This window comes from Passer domesticus, chromosome 2 (genome assembly GCF_036417665.1).
Source record: "Passer domesticus isolate bPasDom1 chromosome 2, bPasDom1.hap1, whole genome shotgun sequence".
Taxonomy (NCBI): Eukaryota; Metazoa; Chordata; class Aves; order Passeriformes; family Passeridae; genus Passer; species Passer domesticus.
Genome location: NC_087475.1, coordinates 114,662,898 through 114,687,770, shown reverse-complemented (window position 1 = coordinate 114,687,770; position 24,873 = coordinate 114,662,898). Strand labels below are relative to the sequence as shown.

General features: G+C 34.7%; 1 protein-coding gene across 2 annotated transcripts in view; it reads left to right on the top strand.

Annotated features, from left to right (window-relative positions):
- The window catches only part of NCAM2 (neural cell adhesion molecule 2), a 272,886-nt gene that overhangs the window by 184,261 nt on the left and 63,752 nt on the right, over positions 1–24,873 (top strand). For both annotated transcript variants that reach the window (XM_064410866.1, XM_064410867.1), the window contains exons 10-12: positions 8,131–8,318; positions 8,979–9,075; positions 19,568–19,741. In XM_064410866.1, coding sequence (XP_064266936.1) covers positions 8,131–8,318; positions 8,979–9,075; positions 19,568–19,741 — 459 coding nt within the window. The remainder of the gene's footprint in view (positions 1–8,130; positions 8,319–8,978; positions 9,076–19,567; positions 19,742–24,873) is intronic.

Here is a 24,873-nt window from a genome sequence, read left to right as displayed (position 1 = left end):
TACCAACCCCTGTGCCATGGGCTGGAACAACTTTCGCTAGACCAGGTTGCTCAGAGCTCCTCCAAACTAGTCTCAAACACTTCCGTGGATGGATCATCTACAATTCTCTGGGAAACCTCAATGTTGTGATAAATGTCACAAAAGATTCCAGCTGCCTACTGCTATTATAAGTCATGATACATTCAAACAGTTCATAATTTGTATTTGGTTTCTGTTAAAAGAAATCAGTGCAGCAATATACCATCACTCCTCACAGAATCACAGAATGGCATTGCCTCTTTCCTGTCACTGGACACCACTGAAAAATCCTGACTTTATCTTCTTTGTATCTTCCCTTCATCCATTAGCCATGAGGACCCAGCTCTATCCTGTCATCACAGCCAGGAAGCAACACTAATAAATACCAACATATGGCCTGGGAAAGAAACAAATTACAGGAAAAACAATCAAGAGAAAAAAAAAATTGAAATAGTATAGAAAAAAATATCCATATTTTCTAATAAAATACTATTGGCTTTAGTTACATTTCTTCCTGTCAAATTTATAGGTTAAAATGAGAAAGCAAAGATGGAAAAGGTCAACCTTTAACATCATGAAATAAGTGTGATAATTTTGACATATTATGAATGTCAGTTGTAAGATTTACCATTTTTCTTCTTTCCACCTGCGCACTTGCACAGAAGGAAGTTTACTATACCACTGCTGTGACTTCAAGGGGATATAAAATTTGAATTCTGTGCAAAAGATGAGGTTTTTCACATACAGTCACTTTTCAAAACCATTTCACCAAACTTCCCCGAATGAGGCAGAGTTGAATGCATCCATTCTCTTTTTCTGATGTTACAACAATGTAGTAAAATAGAGAAATTATTAATCTATATAATAAATCTACCTATTATTTAGCCCAAAAGGCTGTAAAAATACTTTCAAACAAAAATTCCATCCTAAAAACATTTTGCTTAAATATATGTTAATCACTTATTAAATATGATACTCATATTAGAAATTTATAATAAATTTTCCACTGAACAGAGCTCTCTACTCTGTATTTTGGTTAATCTTGCAATTAATTTGGTATAATTTAAAGTATATATTTTTTAATAATATGTTAGCTACTTTTTTCTTAATAGAAGTGCACAATTTTGAAAGAATAAAATAATTTGGGCTTTTTTGTTTCTAATAATTTAGTTATATCTATATATATAGATATATATGCCTCAATATCTTTTCCTACTGTCATAAATTTTCACATATGCAATTGTGAAAAGGTAGAAAGAAAAAAAAAATCAAGGAAGAATTTTCTGATGCCTCCTTGAGCATGGTTCTACATTGTGAAATTTAAATATTTACATAGATAATGAATATAATAAATTTTAAATGGTTTCACAAGTATTTTAACACTATATGAAATGTAATTCATATTACAAAGTAATAACCTGTATATGAAAAAAGGCATTGTGGCCTTCTTATACCTCCAAGACAGATCCATCAAAGCAGAGTCACAGCATCTGAGTATAATGAAGAAAATAATTATGTGATATGATAAGTGTGGCAGTGAAATTTGAAACTTGAACAAAACAACTTTTTAGAGATTTTATTTGTTGTTTTCCGGACTACACTGCATATAAAAATTAAGTAAAGAGATGAAAAGGTTAAGAGTCCTTGCTCCATACAACAACTATTATGATTTGGGAAGCTATGACAGAGACACAGACATTAGGGAATGGAGAGATTATATCAATAAGGAGGCATGTGGAGGTAAGGGTGACAAGTAGGAAAATATGGAAGGTAAAGACTGGATTTTGTTCTGGAAATGTGACACATAGGGCAGGAAGAAAGATGGGGTTAGAATCTTGGTTTGAGGAAAACATTGCAGTTTTTCACTTCTGCCTATGAGACAATAATGTAATGTAATATTTGATGGAAAAATCAGGCCGTACTAAATTATTCCAGTAATTCTGTCCTGGAATACATGCAACAATTGAAAATTTGATACAAATTGGCATCATTTGAGAACAATGTGTTAACAATGGGCAGCACCTGCTAATTTTATTGCTAAAATGAAAATTGCTGCTAATGTGATGGATCTGTAGGGGGAAATATTCCTGTCCTAGATCTGATAGCCAGTATTGGTGATTCACAGGCATGCAAAATGATTAATAGGCATATGCAAATATTATGTTTTATACATCACTGGTGGCTTATTATGCTTATTTTACCTAGCTATGTTTTCTTTAGAATTTCTCCTCCCAATTTAAACTAGTTTCGGTAATTTTAGAGAGATATATCAATTCAAAGCAGACATTTCTATGAAATTAAAAATTCTTGGGCATTAGTTTGGCTTTTGTGGTTTTTGGGGTTTTTTTAAAGTAAAAACAAATACAATTGAAATTCAGAGAAAAATAGGTGCATTGAATTTCTGCAACTCTGGCAGCAACAAGCACCTGAGCCATACATGCATTCATTGCCCAACATTATTTAATGTGCAATTATCAACCCGCCTTGCATCTAGCAAAAAGTATCTTACGGAAATGGAGCAATTAATATAATGTTTGAATATTAAAAATAATACCCAAGTTAAGGTTTCAAGGAACTAGTACTGCTTGTCAGTAGGAGGGGGCTCTTACTCTCCATAAAGATGTAATCAGTCAATAGTGCATCAGTCGATATATTATTGAATATCAATGTCATGTTTTAATGAATTTTAGAGGAAACAAGAGGGGCAATGGAAAGGAAGTCTTACAATAAGAGTGGTATTTTCTGCACTTGCTTTGAAAGAAACATGTACCTCTCAAAACTTTTGAAATCATGGGTTGGATTCCAGATAAAAAAGAGCCCTCTGGTTATAGCTAATAATTATGGCAATTTAAAATCAATATGTGATGAATTTCATTAGCTTTTCTATTTGGAAACTTCTTATGTGGGTCTTGGATGCTTTTTTCTTACAGCCACATGATTGTGATAGTAGTAGTAAGTAGCTGAAGTTTTACAATTCTTGTCTTCCTTTTAAGACTGATTATAGATTAAAATATAGTCACCTAACCACATTTTTGAAGGCTTTCTAATATTATTTCTTCTTGCAAATGAATATGTGACAGTTATTGTACTTGTCTGTGGAGGTTCTTCTACTTTGTATCCAAGGAAGAGCTATTAATTTTAAAATATTAACTATTGAAAAGGTATGAGGGAGAAAGTGCAAGAGAAAGATAGATGGCTGTTAACTAAATTGTGACAGAGTTACAAAAAATTGAGGCACTTTTACAGGATCGATGGCAAGGACAGTACTAGATTTGCCAGAGGATGCGGTTTATTAAAGTCCTTGATGATGGGAAACTTATGCCAACATTAATCATTTTAGAGCAAGGCTTCCAATAATATACTGTAGGAAATGTCCCAGAGTCTTAGACCTGACAATCTGTCACATATTTTTATTACGTGTTCCAGGGGAACAAAGAGCCACATTTTGAAAACCTATGTTCTTAAATTAAGAAGTGCAAATCTGATTCTGCACACCAGTCTTCCATTATAGTTGTCTGGACACATGTACTGAATCAGGTAATTTGCTGTATCTAATTTTGTGTATGACACCAAACATACACCAGAGCTGGATCTTTGTCATCCTTAATTTAATTACTTTCTGGACAAGGCAGGTGATGTATTAGTCTGTTCTTGAATCACTGTTCCTGGACATTATAACTAACAAGGATATATAAATGCTAGAGACAGCTTTCAGGTCAGAATTTGCTTCTCTTAAATAATCTTCTTACACAGGTTATCCAGAACTCATTCTAACTGAAGTGCCAACCTGTTGGTTTCTCTCTTGCTTGGCAAAATTATCAGCTTGAGTTCAGCTGATGCTGGTCCCATAACATTAACTAATCTAAAATGCCATTCTAAATTTATAATTTCTTACAGAATCCTACACCCATAGAATAGCTTGGTTTAGTTTCAGATCTTCGTGATATAGTCTTTGTTCTTTCAAGGCGTCTTTTTCTTTTGGAGAGATTGCCTAATCTCTCCAAAACAATATTCAGTCTTTCATAGTTGAACCTTAAAACCTTATGGACTTTATCACATCCTGGCTGCATCCAGAGCCCTGTGGCCAGCAGGTCCAGAGGAGTGATTCTACCCCTCTACCCACCTTTTTTGAGCCCCCACCTGCAGTGCTGCATCCAGCTCTGGAACACCAAATACAGGAAAGACACGGGCTTACTGGAGCAGGTCCAGGTGAGAGCCATGAAGGAAATCAGAGTGATGGAGCAGCTCAGCTATGGAGACAGCCTGGGAGGGTTGATGTTGATAAGCCTGGAGAAGAGAAGGCTCCGAGGAGACATTTGCAGCCTTTCCATGTGCAAAAGAGAGACTTTGTAGTGATAGCATAATGACAATGGTTTTAAACTGAAATAGTTATCAGAAATTAAATTTTAGGGAGAACTCTTTTTATTTATGAGGGTGGTGAGGCCCTGGCACAGGTTGCCCAGAGAATCTTTGGAGACTCCATCCCTGGAAGTGTTCAAGGCCAGGCTGGGTGGGGGTCTGAGCAGCCTAATCTAGTGGGAGGTGTCCTTGCTCATGGCAGAGGGGATTGGAACTGGGTGATCTTTAAGGTCCTTTCCAACCTGAGGTATTCTATGATATTGTGTGCATCTATTAAAAAATATCAATGGTAAATTGTGAAAATTTTTTTCAGCTTTGGGGGATTTTACTTGTTTTGTTTTCAGTAAAGAGCTAAAAACTCAGATATAAGAAATATCATCAGGGTTGATTTTTTTTTTTAACGGAGTGTGTTCAAGCTCCTACTTCTACTTATCTGTTCAGAACTCTACTATGTCATCTTAATTTTTTACTTGATGTACAAAAGCTTAAAAGGAACAGTTCATTTGCACCCTGCATTGAATTTTGTCAGGTGTAAATTAATTCTCAGTTAAACAGAAGCTAAGCAGAGCACATTATTATTTTTTATGGTTCTAATTTTCTAACTGATTTCCAGATAAAAATCTTTTATTTTTTTTAAACAATAAATATATTGCATTTAAAGATCCTTTCATAGAACCACCTCCTCATTTCTACTTGGTTTTACTTCATTTTCAATTGATAAAACTTTTTGATAAATATTCTCGTTATTAATGTAATTTGTTTGTTATATTATTAAATTGCTGGGATCAGGTTTTGTAAATATATAATATAGTCAGACTTATGTTTTCAAAGACTTGGCTTTTAGGTTTGTTATTTTTTGTGATTCTCTTATATTAAACATAATGTGTATTTTTGTTTGATAAATACTAATTCTGTAACCATTAAAGCATACTAAACAGCATTTAGTGATGAAGAGCATACAAGAAAAAACAAGTTATCTTTATAAACAAATTATTCCTATTCCAACTCAATTTTTTGGTTTCATAAGAAATTAAAATTATCTTTTATTTGTATTGTAAAAAGAAAATTATTCCCAGAATTATATTCTTTTTGTAAAACATCATCACTCCAGGCATCTTAATCTGCTCCTGACTAGGAAATCAAAAATCATCTGTTTTAAGATAATCTTTCTGTTTCAAGTCATTAGTACAGTCCTTTTTGTATATTGGAGCTCTTGACTGCTGGGGAAATGGTTGCAAAGCACTTTTACACAGGTTTTTGAGAGGGAAATTACAAAGCTCTTTTTTGAGGGGAATGCTTTACAATTGTGAATTGTTTGTTTCGAGATATATCTTTATTTGACAGACTTTTAGTCCTAATGGTGGTTTACTGTGTTTATGACTGCTAATGCCTGTAGCTTTGTAAAGATGGAAGTCCATAACTCACCTATACTTTTAAAATATCAAAAAATATATACAATGGGCATCCAAAATCTATCTTTAGAAGAGAGGGAAGTTGGAATTGGAACTCCCTATTCTCTTAAATGCTTTCATCTGCATTATAGAGATGTATACTACATTTTCACTTTTAAGTCTTAAGATAGGATATGAGTTTGCCATGTGTTTATTGAGTATCAAACCACAAAATAGGTGGTTTGATGCTCAAACCTCTAGGAAGGAGGTTTTCTCAGATTTAGAGCATCTTTTAATCTTCAACATTCATGCCAGTGTTCATAAATGGAGTGGACTTGTGAGAAATTGCACACTGGAAGACAGTGCTTACATAAAATTTGTGAAACAACCTCACGAAGACTCTAGTGAGATTTCCAATCTATTTCTTGAACATGCTATTGATCCATCTACTGAACATGCAGAAGTAAGTTTGTACAGTTTTCCAAGTGATTCCCACCATGAACTTCATTTCCAGAGGAAAAGCCAAGGCTTTGAGCCTTGGTATTCTGAGATTCTTGACCATAGCTAACCATAAAACACACTTATGCAGTTTGTTTTTTTCTTCATATTCTCTACTAGTGTAAGATGTCACACTCTGAAGACTCTGTGATAGTCTGTTCTTTGCATTAAACTGTTTAGCTGCTGAAATATGGGGTATTTAAAGGTCTGTGAAAAACAGGATCGCTAGAATTACTTATTAAAACTCTTGGAGCAGAAAGACAAACTCCTGTGTCTCGTAAATAAATTCATAGCCGGGCAAGCTTTACTTATTTAGATGAAAATGCTTGTTTTTCTACAAAAATAAGGGCTGAACAGTTATTAAAGGAAATGCTGCTGGCCTTGAGCTATGTAGGAGCTTTGATCTGTGCTTTAAAACTTCCATTGATAACAGTTCTTTAGTTCTTTTTGCTCAAAGTCTGTATGCCTAGATGCAGCAGGAGCAGCATATGTCATCAAAAAGTTATGCTTTTTGACAGAGGCAAACAGGAAGAAGTTGAAAATGTGCACTTCAGGAAAAAAAAAAAAAAAGAAAAGAAAAAAAAAGAAAAAAAAGCCCAGTTGTTTTTAACCATTCCTGAAGCTAAATTTTACTTCATACTGAAGATGCTCAGTTCTGGTGTCTGATACGCCTATTAGGAACTGCTTGCCTAAAACTAAACTGTATGTGAGAGGACTAGAATAGATTTTCCAGAGACACATATGTTATCAAAACAGATATAAATATATATATATATATAGAGAGAGAGAGAGAGAGAGAGAGTATGTATGTATCTTAGACATTAAAAAGAGATACCATTGCAACAGCTGTAACTGATAATTCTCTTTTGGAATTAAAGCATTAAGGATGTTTCTGTGAATAAAGATTTTTTTTAATACTGTTAAAAAATAGTAATGATGAAATTAGGAAACAAATCAATATTTGATAGAAAAAATATTCTGTTCATTGAAGACATAAGAAGAAGAGGGGAAAGGCTACTCCCTCTTATTTTATAGAGATCACTAAACTTCCTCATCTCCAGAGAAACAGTGAGTAAAGAAATAAGTCTTGTCACTACATGGCACTGTGGTCTGAAGATCATAGTTACTTTGCAAACCAACAATTTCCTCTGTGTCAGACTCAGTGTTTGGTATATGTTTAATGCTGACATTTCTTACAAACCAGTCAGGTTTGTAAGAAAAACACACCAACTTTTTTATTGGCTGGTGTGTAAGGATACACACAATAAATAATGAACACACAATATATCTTTTGCAGTAGGTAACATTTTTTGGTATTCTTTTGCTATTTTTAAAGTTTTATTTCCACAAATAAACATCTCTCTTTAAAAAGATTTCCTAAATTATAATAAAGTTCCATCCAGAAATGGGTGAAACCATAGCACAAGAAAATTTAAGGAGTGATTGTAATTTCTCTATAGCAAAAAAAAAAACACTATAAAATCAGCACGTGAACGGACAGGTGTTTTTAGGTCACCTCATTTTTTCGTATGAGGGTCTGGCTGAAGAATTTGTCATCCTCAAGAGGAAACACTCTTCCTCATTTCTGAGAGAGTGTCTTTCAAGGGCCTGTAATTGCCTAAAATTAAATATATTTGACAGGTATTGTCTTTCCCAAGAAGTTCAGCTGAAACCATTTAGGAGAGGACAAAGTTACCAAGATAAAAGCCCAACAAACTCATGGTTGAATACTAATACTTCCGTATTCTGTAGGAAACTGACACAACAGGTGAAATTTTTCATTGAACATGAAGGCTTGTATATGTGTATACAGCTTGTTTTACTAAACTGGTTAATAAACCTGTGCATTACTTCCTTTTTCCAGATGCTCCAATGTTCGTGTCAAATCAAACTGTGTATTACTCTTGGGAAGGCAATCCCATCAATATAAGCTGTGAAGTGCTAGCAAATCCATCTGCCTCAGTTCAGTGGAAAAGAGGAAAATTAGTTTTACCTGTAAAAAATACAACTCATTTGAAGACCTACAGTACAGGAAGAAAGCTGATTCTAGAGGTAAGACTTCAAATGGAAACCAGTGTGGTGGCAGAACATAATTTTGTCCTCAGTTTGGCAGCACTGTGAGTAGTGTAGAGTGTATTTAAGGCTAAAACGTACAATTTAATAAGTAACAGTCTTAGAAAAGGAATAAAATATCAAAGCAACTACATATGAACTGATCTATCTACACATTTGTTATGAGTAATTAGAAAATAAATCTTATTTGAATGGCTTATGCTCATTTTTCCAACTACACCCAACAAAAATGTAATTTGCATTTATTCGAAGTAAAAAAATCCATAAATAGACATAAAACTAAAATATCAAGCTAAGACTGAAAATTAAAACGACTGCTTCCTAGCACTTGGTGTCTACAAAAAAGTTTATTATTTTGGTGGTTTTTTTGGTTGGGTTTGTTAAATTATTGTTTAAAGGTAAAATTTAAAGATGAACAACATCACCATTTTCCATTATCAGATTTCTTCATTTGAAGTTGAGAAGGGGGAGTCAGACATGAAAAAATGTGTATTTAGGTCTATGTTTGAAGAATATACTATACATGTTGAAGTAAGAACACATCTGCATATTGGTTAAGGAGAAAATACTTGAATTTCTGATTTAAAAAATATATATTTAATAAGCAACTAATATTTACAAAGTCTGTTCATTTTAAAGATTGCTCCCACATCTGACAGTGATTTTGGAAGGTATAATTGTACAGCCACAAACAGAATAGGAACAAGATATCAAGAGTATACACTTGGTCAAGCTGGTAAGTTAAAATTTTGTTTCTTTTTCTTGAAATATTTTTTCCAACTTTAATCAACATTAAGTTCAGACACCCTATCCTCTGTTTGTTTTATTCTGTGGACTGTTTTGAGATAATTTAATTGTCTAAGAACTGAGCTGCAATATGAAGTAAAATAAAACATATTTCCCTCAGAATATGAATCTTCTTTTGATGCAATTTTAAGGCCTTCTGAAACTTGAAAAAAATTAGTCTAACCTTTTTTCCTTTGCTCTTACCGTATCCTGCATTTATAACAATGTATTTTTATTACTTCAGCAGAGAAACATGTGGTTGGCAGACAGTAAAAAGTAAGAAGGAATCAGAAAATTATTTTTTTCCTTTTTCTCTCTCATATTTTCTTGATAAAACAACGACAAGAGACTGAAATACATCAGCAAAAATTTATATCTCCATTTGTGCTTTTACTTATTGAAAAGTAGAATTTGATTGGAGTGCTAGATTGAAATAACTTAGACCCTGAGATATTCTACACCCTATTGTTACAGAATGTCTGAAAATTTTTATGTCCTTCTATTGTTGTTTAGGCAAATAGAAAAATCTGACTGTATGTTTGTTCTTTGGCAGAAATAACTATTAACTGAGACCAAATGAGAGTTTCTTAGCAGTGTTTTCAGTTATATTTTCTTGTGGAATGGACTAACTCTATATATATATTTTTTTTCTTTCTCATTAGTACACATATTCCAAGTGAATCTTAATATTTTAGTTGCAAGTTTTGGTCTAGGTTTTTTGGGATTTTTTTTGGTTGGTTTGAGTTTTTTGGTGGCTTTTTTAAATTTGGCCTGGTTTCTTGGGTTTTATTTGTTTTTCTTTTGTTTGGGGTGGGTTTTTTTTGTTTTTGTTTTCTTTGGGGTTGTTTGTTTGTTTGTTGGGGTTTTTTAGTTAAAAAACCACTTTAGACTCCTACCAGGAAGACATTTAGGGGAGCATTGCACATCCAGCCACAGGGAAGCTCTCTGACTTGGCCTGCTGCTATTATTTGAGAAGTTTTGCTCACAGGGCAACTATTTTATTTTGGTGTCTCAGGAATTATAAAACCCCGTTATTTATTAATAGTCTCCCTGGCCTTTCTACAGTTTTAAAAGTTTTTCTCATCATCTCTGTGGGATTCTAGCACACATTTCTACTATAATATGTCTTGGGTTTTGAAGAACCATGAAAAAATCTGAGCTTTCTGAAATAGGAAAATGTGGGGTTCAAATTTCTATGACACACAATTTTACATCACTTAGAACATCCTTACGCTTCATTTTACAACTTATTTGGAGTGTTAGCTGTGGTGTGATTTTACCTTCCTTTGACAACTACATTTGGCCATTGAGAAAAAAAGCTTTTCTTGAAGCCATGAACATAAATCACAGGAAAGGAAGGAAAATCTCCATTTGCATCTCTCTGGGGTCTTACCTCTCAGGAGACAAAATGATGAGAAAATGTTGTCGTTGCCACTGTGTGCTGTTTCTTCATAAATGTGTATACACTTCGGAGAACATTTCAACAGATATTCTCCAGAATGTTTTTTTTCTTAGATTTGCAGAACAATGTCTCATCATAACACTTGATACTACATGATGACTATTTTCACTATGTATATATCCCCTACTTTTATAATTAATTAATTAATTAATTGTACTAAAGAATATTAGCATTGAAAAATTACTTGAAAAAGCACATGATATTTTTTCATTTAATTTCGTTACTTCAGAAAATCCACACATGAGCACCCCTGGAAATGCAAGGAAAATAAATAAGCTACAATACTGATTTTTGCTCTTTAATACAAATATATCAGAAATATTACCGATGCCAGTTTTTTAAACAGATTAATATTTTCTACTTCTGCAATGTTTTGCTTATATTTTTTTCAGGAAGTTCTTCAGAAAAACTTGATGAACACTTAAAAAGATATGTATTGTAGTTATAAATATAAAAAGAGAAATGAGGATAAATAGAGTTATAGGAAGAGATCATGTAAAGCATGAGCTATACGGAGATATTCTAGATAATGATATTAAATGCCGAAAATAGAAAAAAAAAAAAAAAAAGAAGGGCTGGGAAAACTGGATTTGGGGTGTCACTGTACACTGCTATGCACTACCTGCTATGCACTACTTACAGTAGTGTAATGCATAAGATTCAGTATCCTGAAAGATTGATATTTTTACCATTTACCTCTAAATAGACTTTGTTTTTGGAATAAAACCACAAACATGTAATTCACTGTTACAAGTTTTGCATAAACTGCCATCAGCTAGAAATGGAAAATGACCAGGGATACGAAGGATAAAACCACTATAATAGATACAGGTATAAGATGTCAAATGCAGCTTTCTCTTTAGTTTTATTACCTTGGTTGCTCCACTCTGGTTAATTAGGAAGGCCTAAGGATTGATATTTTCCATATTAAAGCCTATAAAATAATTTAATGCATTTCAATGCAGCCTTCTTTGTCTCCTGGCTTGAATTGTAAATCCAAATGCTGGGGCATAGAATACTTTTACAAAGACTCTGTCAGGGAAAAAGAAATACAATTTCCAGCTGGGAGACAGTATTAAGTAAAGTATGATGCTAAGGTAAATTTGATCACAAATAATGATCATTTTGCTAAATCGTTTTCTCTTTAAATTCTGCAGGAATACTTGTTCCTTCATGTTTCATTCAATTTTCTGATTTACTGGATTTCAGCACAATCAAACTACCTTTTTTTATTAATTTACTTCTACTTAGAAAGTTATCATACTGTCAAAAGTCCATTATCTTTATTCCTGTTGCCTTCCTTAAGAAATTAGACTTACTGATGATTTTAAGAAGGAAGACTTCTTTCAGAATTGATGTGCAATTTACAGCTATATTTGTATGATAGAAAAACCTTGACTGTTCACTCGTATTATACAGAGCTACTCAGGCGGAATTCCATTTAAACCTTTCAAAACAACTGAGAAGCTGCAGGGTATTTGAGGTTTCATTCTGGCAGGTGATGCACTGCTTAGAAACTACAGAGTTTTGTTGAAAGCTTAATCAGATGTGCCCATAACCTGGCTGTTGTGGTGATCAAGTTTTAAAAATAACATATGGGTGACCTCCCTTGTCATTACTTGAGCTTTTAAAATGTTATGTGTATAACATATGGAAAGTGAAAAGAACCACAGTCACTTGATGCCACTGCAAATTAGTTGCTTCATGTCAGCACAATAGCCACAACTTGTATTTTAGAACTTTACTTACACTCTGGTTTTAATCTAAGTGAGGATTAAATTTTGGCAAGCTAGGTCAGCCTGGCAGGTGGCCCCAATGAGTCTCAGAGGCTGAGGTGAGCACAGATATTCCTAGATTTGTCCAAATCTAGTTTATGCATAGTTTATGTGAAATACCACTATGCAAATAGCCAGTATGAACGAGAAAAACATTCTTCTGTTTTTTGAGGTCTCAGTATAATTATTTCAAATGTTTTGTGTAAGTAAGTAGAAAGACACATGGTCATAAATAATTTAGGATTATGTTATTGGAATAGATAATTCAATATCTTAAAATGGTAAATTTTAAGGTTGTGACATCTCAGGTTTCAGTGGTTGAGATGACCCCGAGGAAACAGAAAGTTTTTTTTTCCCAGCCCTGCGACCGAAGAAGTCAACATTCATCGGTTCTGCTTTTCGAGGTTGTTTATTTTTTCTTATCTATTGCATTCTTTCTCTGACCTGCTGAGATCTGTCAAGCAGGTCGGGTTGTGGCACAGCCCCTGCCCTTGGGGTGGTGTTAACTTTTTATGCTAAGAACTACGTGTACTTTATCTACACTAATTTTCCAATACCTATCACCTATATTAGACAGTCTGTCTCTACTCTAAACCAATCAAGAAGTGTCACCATCACAGCAGAAGATGGAGGACAAGAAGGAGAAGAAGGACAGGACACACCCAAATTCCTCCATCTTGCCTCTTGAACCCCCATTCTAAAACCTCAAAATTCTACTTTTTCACCCTGTGACAAATTAACTATCATTCTACTCAAACTCTTGTGTCTTGTACATCTTCACGCAAAGTTGGTAATTTTCTCCATGGACTAAAATTGAAGGTACAGGTGTTTTTGACTCCATGACAAGGTCTCTGAGCCACTTGCAAGGGTCTTGAATCACCCAGGGCAGCCAGAGGAATGTCCTGGGTCCTGACAGTGACACAGAGTTAAATGAGAATTTTGAAGGTTTCTCTAAAATATTAATGTAGATTATTTACATAGCTGGATGTATAGCTGGGCTGAATTTAGAGCCCCAAAAAGTCAACCATGATTCACCTCTATGGATCTCATAGCCTTACTCTTCCTATACTTTCCTTTCCCCTTCTTCCTTGTATTCTGGGATGACATGGTGTTTAGAAGTTCTGCTGTGGGCAGGAAAAGTTTTCACTAGACCAGGGTGCTCAACATCCAGCCCAACCTGACCTTGAGAACTTGCAGTGATAGAGGTATCCACAGCTTCTCTGAGCAAATGAGAGATGCTGCATCTGCTAGAGATGTATGATTTGACTTTTTTCCTTCCTACAGGAATATTACAGGGAATTAAAAAACAAAAAGTCAATGATTCATTAGATACTCAGAACTCCGACACCACTTTTTTGAATTAGATATTCTTTAAGCATCCTGTGCCCACAGAAAATCAGTGGATATGGGAAGTAATGACAACAAGGGAAAGACCATAATTGAGCTTCACAGAAAATGTACCCTGTAACCTCTTTTATGGAATAAAGTCATGCTCATAATATGAAAAGGCTGATTGACAACTGACAAAGATTAAAAAATCAAATTTAGACATTTATATGTCTGTAGTTTTGACGCTGGCACTTTGCTGCTGGTTAATGGATGTTCCTTTTTTTCACCAAATATTTGCATTTCCATGCAGGTAAAATAAAATCAAAGCAATAGGACTTAATTTTCCCTGGAGAATGTATAATGAAAAAGAAAATATATTCTGCCAACAGCCCATTTGTCTCCAAAAACATATGGGCAGACCTAAAATCTAGCTTGCTGTTCTAAAACTTGCCATTCACATAATAGCAGCAACAGCTAAAGGATTTTTATTTAAAATTTAACCAAACAGCAACATATTTTCAATTACAATAGGTATGAAACTATCAACATAGCACACTGTTTTGCTTTGTGTGCATGTGTCTTATTTTAATTTATTATGTATGTATTCATTTGCTATCTGCGGTCTTACTAATAAATTTTGGTTTACTAACTGAAGGCTTATTTTTCCAGAACTCTCAGAGATTCAGCAAAATAAATATATGTAGGTCTATTATTGAGTTTGTATTTTTTTCCCATTCTAAGGATGTACAAGCTCAAGCTATTTCATAGAGATTTTTGACTCCAGAAGTCTAGTCCCCAGCCTCATCTCTTTCCTTGTCAAGGTCCTGGTACTATTTAGATTCATCATTTAGACAGAGTTATTTTCAGTCAATATATATGCCAGATGTACAGAAAGAGGAAAAGCTGGAGAACTGCAGTAGGAACAAACTGACAGGAGACAGGAGACAAGAGCTGACTGGAAGATCAGTCCCTGAGCTCACTACCCACTCTCACAGAATCGCTTCCTTTTCTCTGTTTATACCGGTGCTGCTAAACTATGAGAGGGAGTTATTTTCTTCCATAAAACTATCAAAAATAGCTTGAAAAGAAAATCCCCAGTGATAAAAAGTGGTCATTTATTGAACAAGTTTGGTCATAATTGTAGGAGACTTTACACAACAGTGGAGGTAAATATGAACTCATATTTCTGTCTGTACTTCTTTATCAGCTGTGATACTGTTTTTGGAACCAAACCAATTATATTTAGGCATTGTATCACAAAGTCCATTTGTGCAAACCAGTGTTATGTGCTGAGTACAAAACAGATGAGATGCAATTTTACACCTATTGTTTGCTGATACTATGTGATTTTATTTGATTCTTGTTGTGTTCCAGTGTGGGGAACTGCGAGGAGTTCTTTTAAAAATAGATGGTCTAGAATGAAATTAAGTCAACCAAGACAACATTGTACCGGAGAACCATTTGTTGGTACAAACAAACAAACAAAAAACAGAGCTGCCCTACTAAAGAGGGCTAGAAAAGACAGGAGGAAGGAAAATGAAAAAGGATGAAGGTGAGGGGAGGGGGAAGAAAGAGAGAGAGGGGAGACAGAAACACAAAGCAGGCATTAGCACCAGAGGCAGGGACGTGGGGGCAAAGCAGGCAGCGCATTGGTCAGGGACACAGGGAAGCAGGACAGACATGAGGGTGAGCAAGAGCCAGCAAGGGCAGGAGAGCCAAAAGGCAGGCTGAGGCTAGGGCAAGAAGCACAGGTCAAAAGACTGGAGCGAAAGTGAAAAAACAAGACCCAAATGGCTCCCAGACTCAAACATCCCAAAAAACAAGACACAAAAAGCCCCAGTCTCCAAGCCCAAAGCTGAAAAGCCCCCAGCCAAAAACCAAGTCTCTAAAAGCCCCCAGGAATTTGTTGAGCAGTTTCTTTTATACCCCTTGAGTCCTCCTAAAGTCTCTCCTCCTGACAGGAGGCCATTGGCCCAGTCCAACCTTCCACAGCACTCCATTGCTGGAGACCTTTCGCCACCTGATTTTAGAAACCTCTCTGGGGAGAACAGCGTCCTTGGTGGTCTCCTCCTGACTGCCTGTCCCATGTGAGGTGTGAAAGGGTTACCACCAAACCCTTTTCTCACAGACAAGGCTTTTCTCCATCTTCTCCTGGCTGCCTCCAGCAAGTGGCACATGTGCACCCCCTCCCCGACATGCTTCTGACAACCAGTATTGAGGCAGAAATCAAAACTAAATTGGCTCCTCACAGTTCTTTAATATCATACATTAATATAGTGACATTTTGGACAGAGAAATAGGTGTTGTGGAAAGAAGATGAAGTTGACAAAATGTCTGACACTTGTTGGGATGTTTTATGTCTTTAATTTAAAGACTGAATTTGTGATGAATTTTCTCTTTTTTTGACAGCAGCATAATGATAAAAAAAAGATAGCAGTGGAATTTCCAAGGAAGTATTCTGGAATCTTTGCTATCACTAAGTGATCTTTAGATCATAGAAAGTAAATCCCCTCCTTTTTCCACTACTTAGTTCTTCAGCTTATATCTACCAGAGTATATGAATTAGTGATCACTGCCTGTAGCTAACCTCCTCTGTGATTCATTTTGTTGGTTGGTTTTAGCATGTAAAAGAACAAGAAAAATCCACAGCTCTATCCTTCCAGGCACAGACTTCAGAGTACACAGTATTGCAAATTCTTCACTCCTGCTAGACATTGATCCAAAAGCCTTGCAATTCTAACATGAAAATCACGGCAATGCTCCAAGTAATTGCAACTGACAGGAGACAGCTCAAATACAGGAATGTTTAGCTGGATGTGGACCAGAAAGCTGTATACTTTGCATGAACAAATTCATACTCATTAGAGAACCACAGAGTTAGATTCAATTCATTATGCTGTTATTGATCTTCACTGGGGAAAAAAAGTTACAGATCTGCCTAGCTGGAAATAGATAGTAGGTATTTTAATATATCTTGATTATGTTTCTAGTATTTGGTTTTGGTTTTCACCAGGAATGTATCTCATCTATATTTTCTTCAGGTGATTCACTCTCTTCCTTACAACTGATATAATTCAACTTTGAAAACTGCATAAAATTTACCTGCATGTGTGGGTGGCTGGGAATGTGAGATGCATATTTTAAATAGTATTGTGGATGTATTTTACACTTCAGTGAGTTCCAAACATATTGCATTGTGCTAGTTACGCTAAATATTGTACTGGGTTTTTCAAAGGAGATTAATTTCATGCTTATTATCAACTGGAATCATATCTTCCTCTGGCAAAAATTACACTAGAACCTGCAGTAGCAAACATAAGGTTATTCCTGAAGGATTTTAACTTCCCTGTGCCATACTTATAGTTAACCACATACAGGCATTAATACACAAGGAAGAGAGGTCTCCTTAACATTTGGAAAACCAAGAAGAGAGTGGATATGTAAATAACACATTTTTGTTCATAATATAGACCAAATAATTGTTTTGATGCAGACAGAAGCACCAGGGAATTGGCTTATTAAAAATATCATCCAAAAACTAGCATAAAAGTAGTATGAATGAAATTAGGTATTTATTCATTCCCTGGTGTTGTTTATTTTGAACACTTTTAATGAGAGAAAAAGAATTTTCAGAAGTTTAGAAGCTATTTTTAATACTCTAAGTATCCACAGCAGCTTTTAGTTTGTAATTGAATCCAAAGAGCATTCATCTTTAGTACTGAGTATTGATATTCATCTTCTCAAGTGATGGTGTCCACATGACTCATACAGTGCCATTCTGCTTAGGGATGGCTGTCCTGGATTGCTTGGCTGGGATTCTTACACTGTATTTTTCCCACTCTTCTCAGAACTGCCATTTGAGTTCAGGAGAGAAGGCAGCTGTACACAGAGAGGTGCTTATGTACTTGTTGACTCAATAAGGGGAAAAAAAAAAGTATTTCTCTCATCTCTAAGGAGAATCTGAAGGAAAGGGATTGGTCACAAGTTGGTTCTAATCCTCAAGCTCTTTTGATTTTGGGGTGAATACTGACTTTACAACCAACTCATATAATTAATTCTTCTTCCATGCGGTCACAGAAGAAAACAGTCTGTATGTTTTTTGGACATAATTTCTTTTTTCTAAAGACCCCTCAACTTTTTGAGCCATTTAGAAAGAGATTCAAAAACCAGGTCTGTGTTTTCATGGATTCATAGCAGATTGGCTATATTTGGTCATGTTCTATCTGGTCACAGATCTTCAAACCCTTTCTAAGAAACATGAAAATTTCTCGCAAAATCCCATATCCTGATAATTGTTTCCTGGAATAGGAAAGGGTTTGAATCCCTGAAGCTGAGACTTGAATTCTAATAAAATCTGTAATTTAATGGATTCATATAGTTGTGTCTTTAAGTAAGAGATGTTACAACTTTCTCATCCATATAAATAAAATCTATGCTGGTTTTAACCCAGTGAACAGCAAGTATTGGAGGTTTCAGGAGACCTGGAATCAGAAATGCCAGCTGTAAGAGGTATGATATTTGTATAAAAACACTCAAGCCTGATAGCTGGCAGAGATGTTCTTCTGAAAAAAAATCCAGTTTCTGATAATGAAGAGGTTATAGAAATCAGCGTCTTTAGACCAGATTTGGCAGTGTCCTTTTCCTGAGAATTTGTGGCTGAATATGTCATTAAATCTGTTCTTTAATATTTTGTGCAATTTTTTGTCTCATTTTCATTCAAGTAGCAGTGCTGGGTGAAGCTCAGATTGATTTCCTTTTATTCACAACTGTCTGACAGCCTTTGAATACAGACAATATTTTATGTAAATGGTTCATTAACCACTAACCGAATTACAGGCTTTGGCTCAAATTCTGGCATGTCCATTATTACAAAAATATCTTTCATAACATGGAGACAAAAGCAATATGAAATCTAGAAGAAGGTATGCAAATAATTTTCAGATGGATCAGAAAGCAAATATTTAATGGTGTTTCAAAACCCTCATATTCTATCCACAGAATAAAAATTCTTCCATATCATTGTCAGTATCACTTTTTATAATTATAACTCTTTAAAATGTAGGAAAATTAAAAAAGCTAGTCTTTTCACTTCTATGTGTTTGATCACAAATGGTAAAAATAATATAATATTTCTCTTCTTAAAGATGTACTGATTCCAATGTTTTTTTTTTGCTTTTGTTTCATAGGTAGCATTTGAACACCTACAATCACCTGCTTTATTTTCATAGATCTTTTCTACTTTGAAAGATATACTCTTGCTTTTGATTTCAGAGAAAATATTTCTTTCAACCTAATTTGTAAATTAGTTCTTAAGCTGAGCAGAGGATAAGAAACCTTCTATTAACATATTTTCTTAGTAACTTGAAATCCAGGCTTTGAAAAAAAGAAAAAATTATTCACGTATTCAGCTGTGTTTCAGAATTCCATAAAATGGCTAAATTATTTATAAGATTCTTTGTCATAAGCTTATTTAAAAGAATTTAGACTTTGAATGATCTAATTAGCTGTAACTGTTTGTTTTGTTAAATTTGATATAAAGTTTGTTATTCTCTTTTACATAATTATACCGTCAACAGTCTGATCTCTTACATTTTTATATGATGAAAGTAGCTATTAAGAAAGATCATTTTGTCAAAGAGAGGCAAAAATGGAAAATGTTTTTGCAGTAATTTAGCATACAAGGAAATTAATGTGGTTTTCTTACAGCTCTGTAGTAGAAAGCTTAAATTGTTTATCTAACACAAATATTATTGCATCATATTCAATATTTTTTTTTTCCCCTTGAAGACTCTAAGGAGACTTTTGTGGGTAGATTATCAGCGGCTTAGGTCTGTCTGGTTGTTGCTGATTTTTAAACTGTGTTTGTACTTTTGCAGATGTGCCATCAAATCCGTACGGAGTACGAGTTTTAGAGCTGTCACAAACCACTGCCAAGGTTTCCTTCAATAAGCCAGATTCACATGGAGGTGTGCCCATTCACCACTACCAAGTGGATGTGAAAGAGGTAGCCTCGGAAACCTGGAAAATAGTTCACTCCCATGGAGTTCAAAGTAAGTATACATAAAATAAATTGAAGTATTTTGACTGAGAAGAATGTCCAAGGAAAATACTCTTAAGTATTTCTTAACTGTTTCTTTGTCTTAGTCCAGTAGCTGTATCTCTGTCTTAGTGTAGACCTCTCTACACCAGTTTGAAATAGTCCTGTAACTTTGTAAAAGTAGGGGTTTTTTAAAAAAAAAATTTACAATTGTTATCCATTTTTCATGTCCAGCCAAAAGCCAGCTTTTGAATCTATACATTTCAAAGAGAGTAGAAATGACATAGCATTTGAGAATGTGCATTATGTATGCAGCTAAATTAATAATTTTAAGCTGTTATATCATATTTAATACTGGGCACTAATTACTGATTTTGAGCTACTTAGTAACTTTCTACATACCTGTTAATATTCGAGATACCGGTTTCAAAAGCCTATCATGTTTGTTCAATAAACATTAAATGCCCTCTAAAAGGGTATTTACTTGCATGTCTCTTGGCAGAAAAGAGACATGCAAGTAAACCTCCCCCAAACAGACGAGAGTTCTTTAGGCCCCGATGAGTTGGGGAATTCATACAAAGTAATGTTAACTCTTGTATCCAAATAAACCTTTTGGTATTTTCAGTACTCCTTAAGGCAGCCTCTACAGTCTTCTGTTTAATACTTCAGCAGGTAAATGGTTTTCCAGCAATCAGCAGTCACAGGAGACAAAATGTTGCAAATCTAATGTGTGTTCTCTCTTTCCTTTCACGTACTGTAATACAAAAATTCTGCACTAAACTGAACATGTTCAAAATTACAGAATTATTTCAATGAAACATATAATGAACATTTAGTTAACATGTTAAAAAAAATAAAAGGTTTATAACTTCTTATCTTTTTTTTTTCTTAGGTCAACACAGTAACTGTGTGTATAAATATAATAATGTAAATCGTAGTAGCATTCATTTTATTCCAGTAAAACTTGAATTTCTCTCCATACTGGAAGATCTAAAGAAGAATGTGCCTGCCCTCTATTTCCAGGGCAGGCACATTAATGGATATTGGTGTACTTCTGTTTTTTTCATGCAATTTTGAAGATCAAGTTAGAGACTTTTATTCTCATAGCTACTTCCTTCAATGAATTTGCAGTAATTGTTTTCTGATATTGAACTATATCAAATAGTAAAACCTGAAGTGACTAGTCTGCATAGTAGGGTGCAAGGTACTCAAATGAGTAAACACTCAGTGACTACAGAGTCATTTAGTCAATCACACAGTTGATTGATTTCATTGTAAAGCCAGGAGAAACACATGTCCTCAGTGTTAAATATGCAAAAAACATATTCATCTTGCTTCTTATAAAACATTTTTCCTATTATTTCTGTTGTTGGGAAGCTTATTAAAATATTAATTGATTACAGTAAGAAAGATGTGCAATTTGACAGACTCTTGTTACTAGAGTTGACTGGGGCTGCCTTCTTCAAAAAGTCACTTTCTTTTTGAAACATTCTTTCAGCATTGGGTGTTGTTGCTCACTTTTATATTTCTGTATAACATGAATTGATCTTGGAATCATTTTGGTCCAAGACTTGTTTGAATTCTGTGGTTCTAAAATTGGAGTAGAGTGACAGGTACAAATACCTGCAGTCCTTATGCAAATGTTACAACCATGAAGGAGATTGCGAGTATTTAGGATCTCTGCTGCCACCCCTACTCATATTAAACATTTATTTGGCAGAGAACTGCATTACTTCCTGCATACGGTCATATTATTCCCCACATCCTCCTTTGTATACTTTGCTCTCCTTTTTCACATGGACAGTTTCAGGGGGTATACCATCTTGCAAGCATGTGTTGTCCTCTTCATTTCATTGTCTCCTAATTGTCTGCTGAAAGATTTTGTTGAGAAAACAAAATAGGTGACACTTATGATTTTGGACATATTAAAGACACCTTTTAATAGCATATGTTACCAAAAATTACTCCAAGTGACGACAAAAATGAGTAAATATGAATACAACCTGAAAAGCCATCTTTGTCTACAAAGAGTTATATAGTAAATACATAAATATTGATGGGCTAGTGGGCAATATTAAAAATTAATATTACATTCATAATTAATTCATGATGTTTTCTAAAATCTCTACTGATACACCCCTGTATAGAAAAATTGAGGCTACATATCTTGTATTTCTCTGAATTGCTCTCTGAACTATTTTAGAAATCAAAAACTACTTCAGATTGCCAAACATTTACTAAACAGAAGACATCTTGTTTTCATAAATATTATTAAGCTACATGATATAGCTGGATAGGGAAATCAAAAGTGACCTGGCTTCATTTATCATAAGTCCCTGCAGATAGTATATAATAAATTGAAAACTTGTTCTATTTGTGAAGTACTATAGGGCCAAACCAGAAAGCCAAAACATGTTAGCAAAGCACAAACGTAACAGTCCAGAACAGGAAAAGCTTTTCCAAAATGGAAGTGTCAAAAAACAAAATTAGTGTCCTTTCTTAAAAAGGAAATGCTGCTAAATTTAAATGAAATCCTTCTGGAATATTGAGCCTTTGCATGTTTCCAGGACATTCAGAGGGTTTTAGCAATTACTCTAAAACATCCATTTAAAATTATCTCCGTTATATTTTATCCTACTTACAGTGTTAAGATAGCCTTGAGATACTCTCTCCAAAATCCCTATTTTCAATTCCTGAAATATTTTTCAAAGAAGCTTTTATTCGTGTGAAGGTGCTATTTTTTGTTTTGCTTTTTTGGGTTTTTTTGGTTTTTTCTTTCAGCTTTTTGAGACATTTTGGGTATTTTATTAAAGGATAATAACAGATACATGGTCTTGGGACAGTTTCTGATTGGGCTTAAGTAATGAAGAATCACTTTCCTAGCGTGCCTCAACATCATCTCAGCTAAGAGGAGGATGTTTAGCATGCAATCAGTTTTTTATATTACCATTTGTAGTTGGATCATCATAATTTCCACACTCAGTCAATATTCCTTAATGGAAACAGAACCACTTTTTCCATCTGTTCACATTTTAGGGACGGTTTATGGCTAAGATTCAGATATAAATGGTGTTTACACAGGGACAGATAACTGCTTGCACATCTCAAGTGGCGGTGCATACATAATGCATGGGCCATGATTTTTTCCCAGTATTAAGTGACAAAACATTCTGAAATTTTACAAGGATGGTTATTTATCTGTCAGATTTAACTCAAGAGGGGTAAAACTGCAGACCTTTCTTGCCACAATGTACAAAATGTGCAAATTCCAAAAAACACCATAAGGGGAAAGAGACATAAAAATTTACAGGCAGGAAAATGTTGTACCTAGAATTCCAATAGAGGGATTTTCAAGACTGTCTTCTGCTCCCTCTCTGCTGTGACTTAAAGGACTAATGTAGTCTTCACACCACAACAAAGAACCATAAAGGGATAAAATTAATGAAAAATGCTTTTTAAAATTAAACAAGCCTCACAGAAATGTGGCTGCAGAAGCAAGTTTATAAATGAAGTATTAATAGGTGATTAATAGGTGTTTCAAAAAATTTTTGAGAAGAATTGCTCCTAGTGCTAGCAAGTTATTAATTTTCATTTGGTTATGATCCAATAGCTATGTACAAAACCTTTTACAACTAAGAATGTAATTGTTTTATTCATCTGAAAACCACAATATCAAAGTTGTTAGGTATTCTTTTGTAATCAAACATCCAGTAAATACAAATAAGTTTAATCAGGATGATTAAGCAGAATGAAGTAGATTCCATGCAAATGCAGTCTGCAATTCTCTTCATTTGCCATTTTCTTCAAAAAAATCCCTCTGAAGGTGACTTTTGTCTCAAACTTTACTACTTTGAGCTGTTTTCAGGTAAGGAGAAAATTCTAGTCTTGGAGCTATAACCAGGAATATCTATTTCCCTGTTCTCTCCCCTTTGTCTTTTATAATGAAGAAGATTTCATTTGAAAGTCTGTGCTGATTGCAGCTATTGAAGCAGAGCACAGAAAGTGAAGCAATCATCTGATACACCAATTTCAGTCTATTAAGGGATTTAAAATCATAATCAACACTCTCATAATTCAGCAAGAGATCAGGGAGCAAATGGCAGTGAGATTTTTCCTCACTTTTTAGGTGCTCCTCTGAATATGAAAATAGTTTTGTTGCAGGCTACCAGCAAATCCAACTTTACAGCGGAGTTCTCTGTGGACTGGGGTCCCAAGGGGAGGTGGATGAGCAAGGAACAGTCCCCTCAGGGCCCAGACATTTATGATTCTGTCAGAAGTGAAAAGAAAAACCACTAATCTTGAAGTAGCAGAAATGCTTATAGTAGTGGGAAGATTAATTCTCCAAGGAGAGTTTGCATCCTTTCACCCAGGGAGCTGGTAAATCCCTGAGTGTGGGAAGGTGCCCATCCACCATCATCAAGGGGATAACCAGGGGTGAAGCGCATTTGCCAGCCTTTCTTTATTCTGTAGGCACAAAAAAACCAGTGACAAGGTGTAAGATACCTGTGCTGGGAAAAATCACCTTATCACAATCCGACATGCAATTTTGTTTTTGAAGAAAGGACATTAACTGATCTGTTTCTGTCTAATCAACAAAGACTTCATAAGAAAAAGCCTCCTTTATTTTTCCGTTTTGTGCAATATTGACTTTTCCAATGAAGAAACAAGATAGAGTCTCTGAAATTCCGTTCTTCACATTCAATCCCTCAGAAAGCATCTAGAGAAGTCATCAAGGTCTTGTTTTGTCTTGATATCATTAGTAATTCTCGTTTACAGGGAGTAGATAATGCATTTGTAAAAATTAGCTTTTACACAAATCCAAACCACTGTGGAAGTGGGCTTGAAACCTGAAAAATGTACACTCTCTGAAAACATTTGAATGTCTTCAACAGGAATGCAAAACACATTATTTCCTTTGTTCTTCAATTTACAGGTAGACAGATAAAGATTTTTTTTCAGAGCATTATATATTTCTGAGTGAAATACCAAGAAAAAGCAGTCTCTGCATTTCTAGTACTACTCAATTTGATGGTGATAGAACAACATGAGGAATACATTAAACATATTCACATTACTGTGGAAATTCACCTCTGGCATAGGTGGATGGCTGTCAATCTTAGAGAAGAGAGATACACTTCTGGGGAT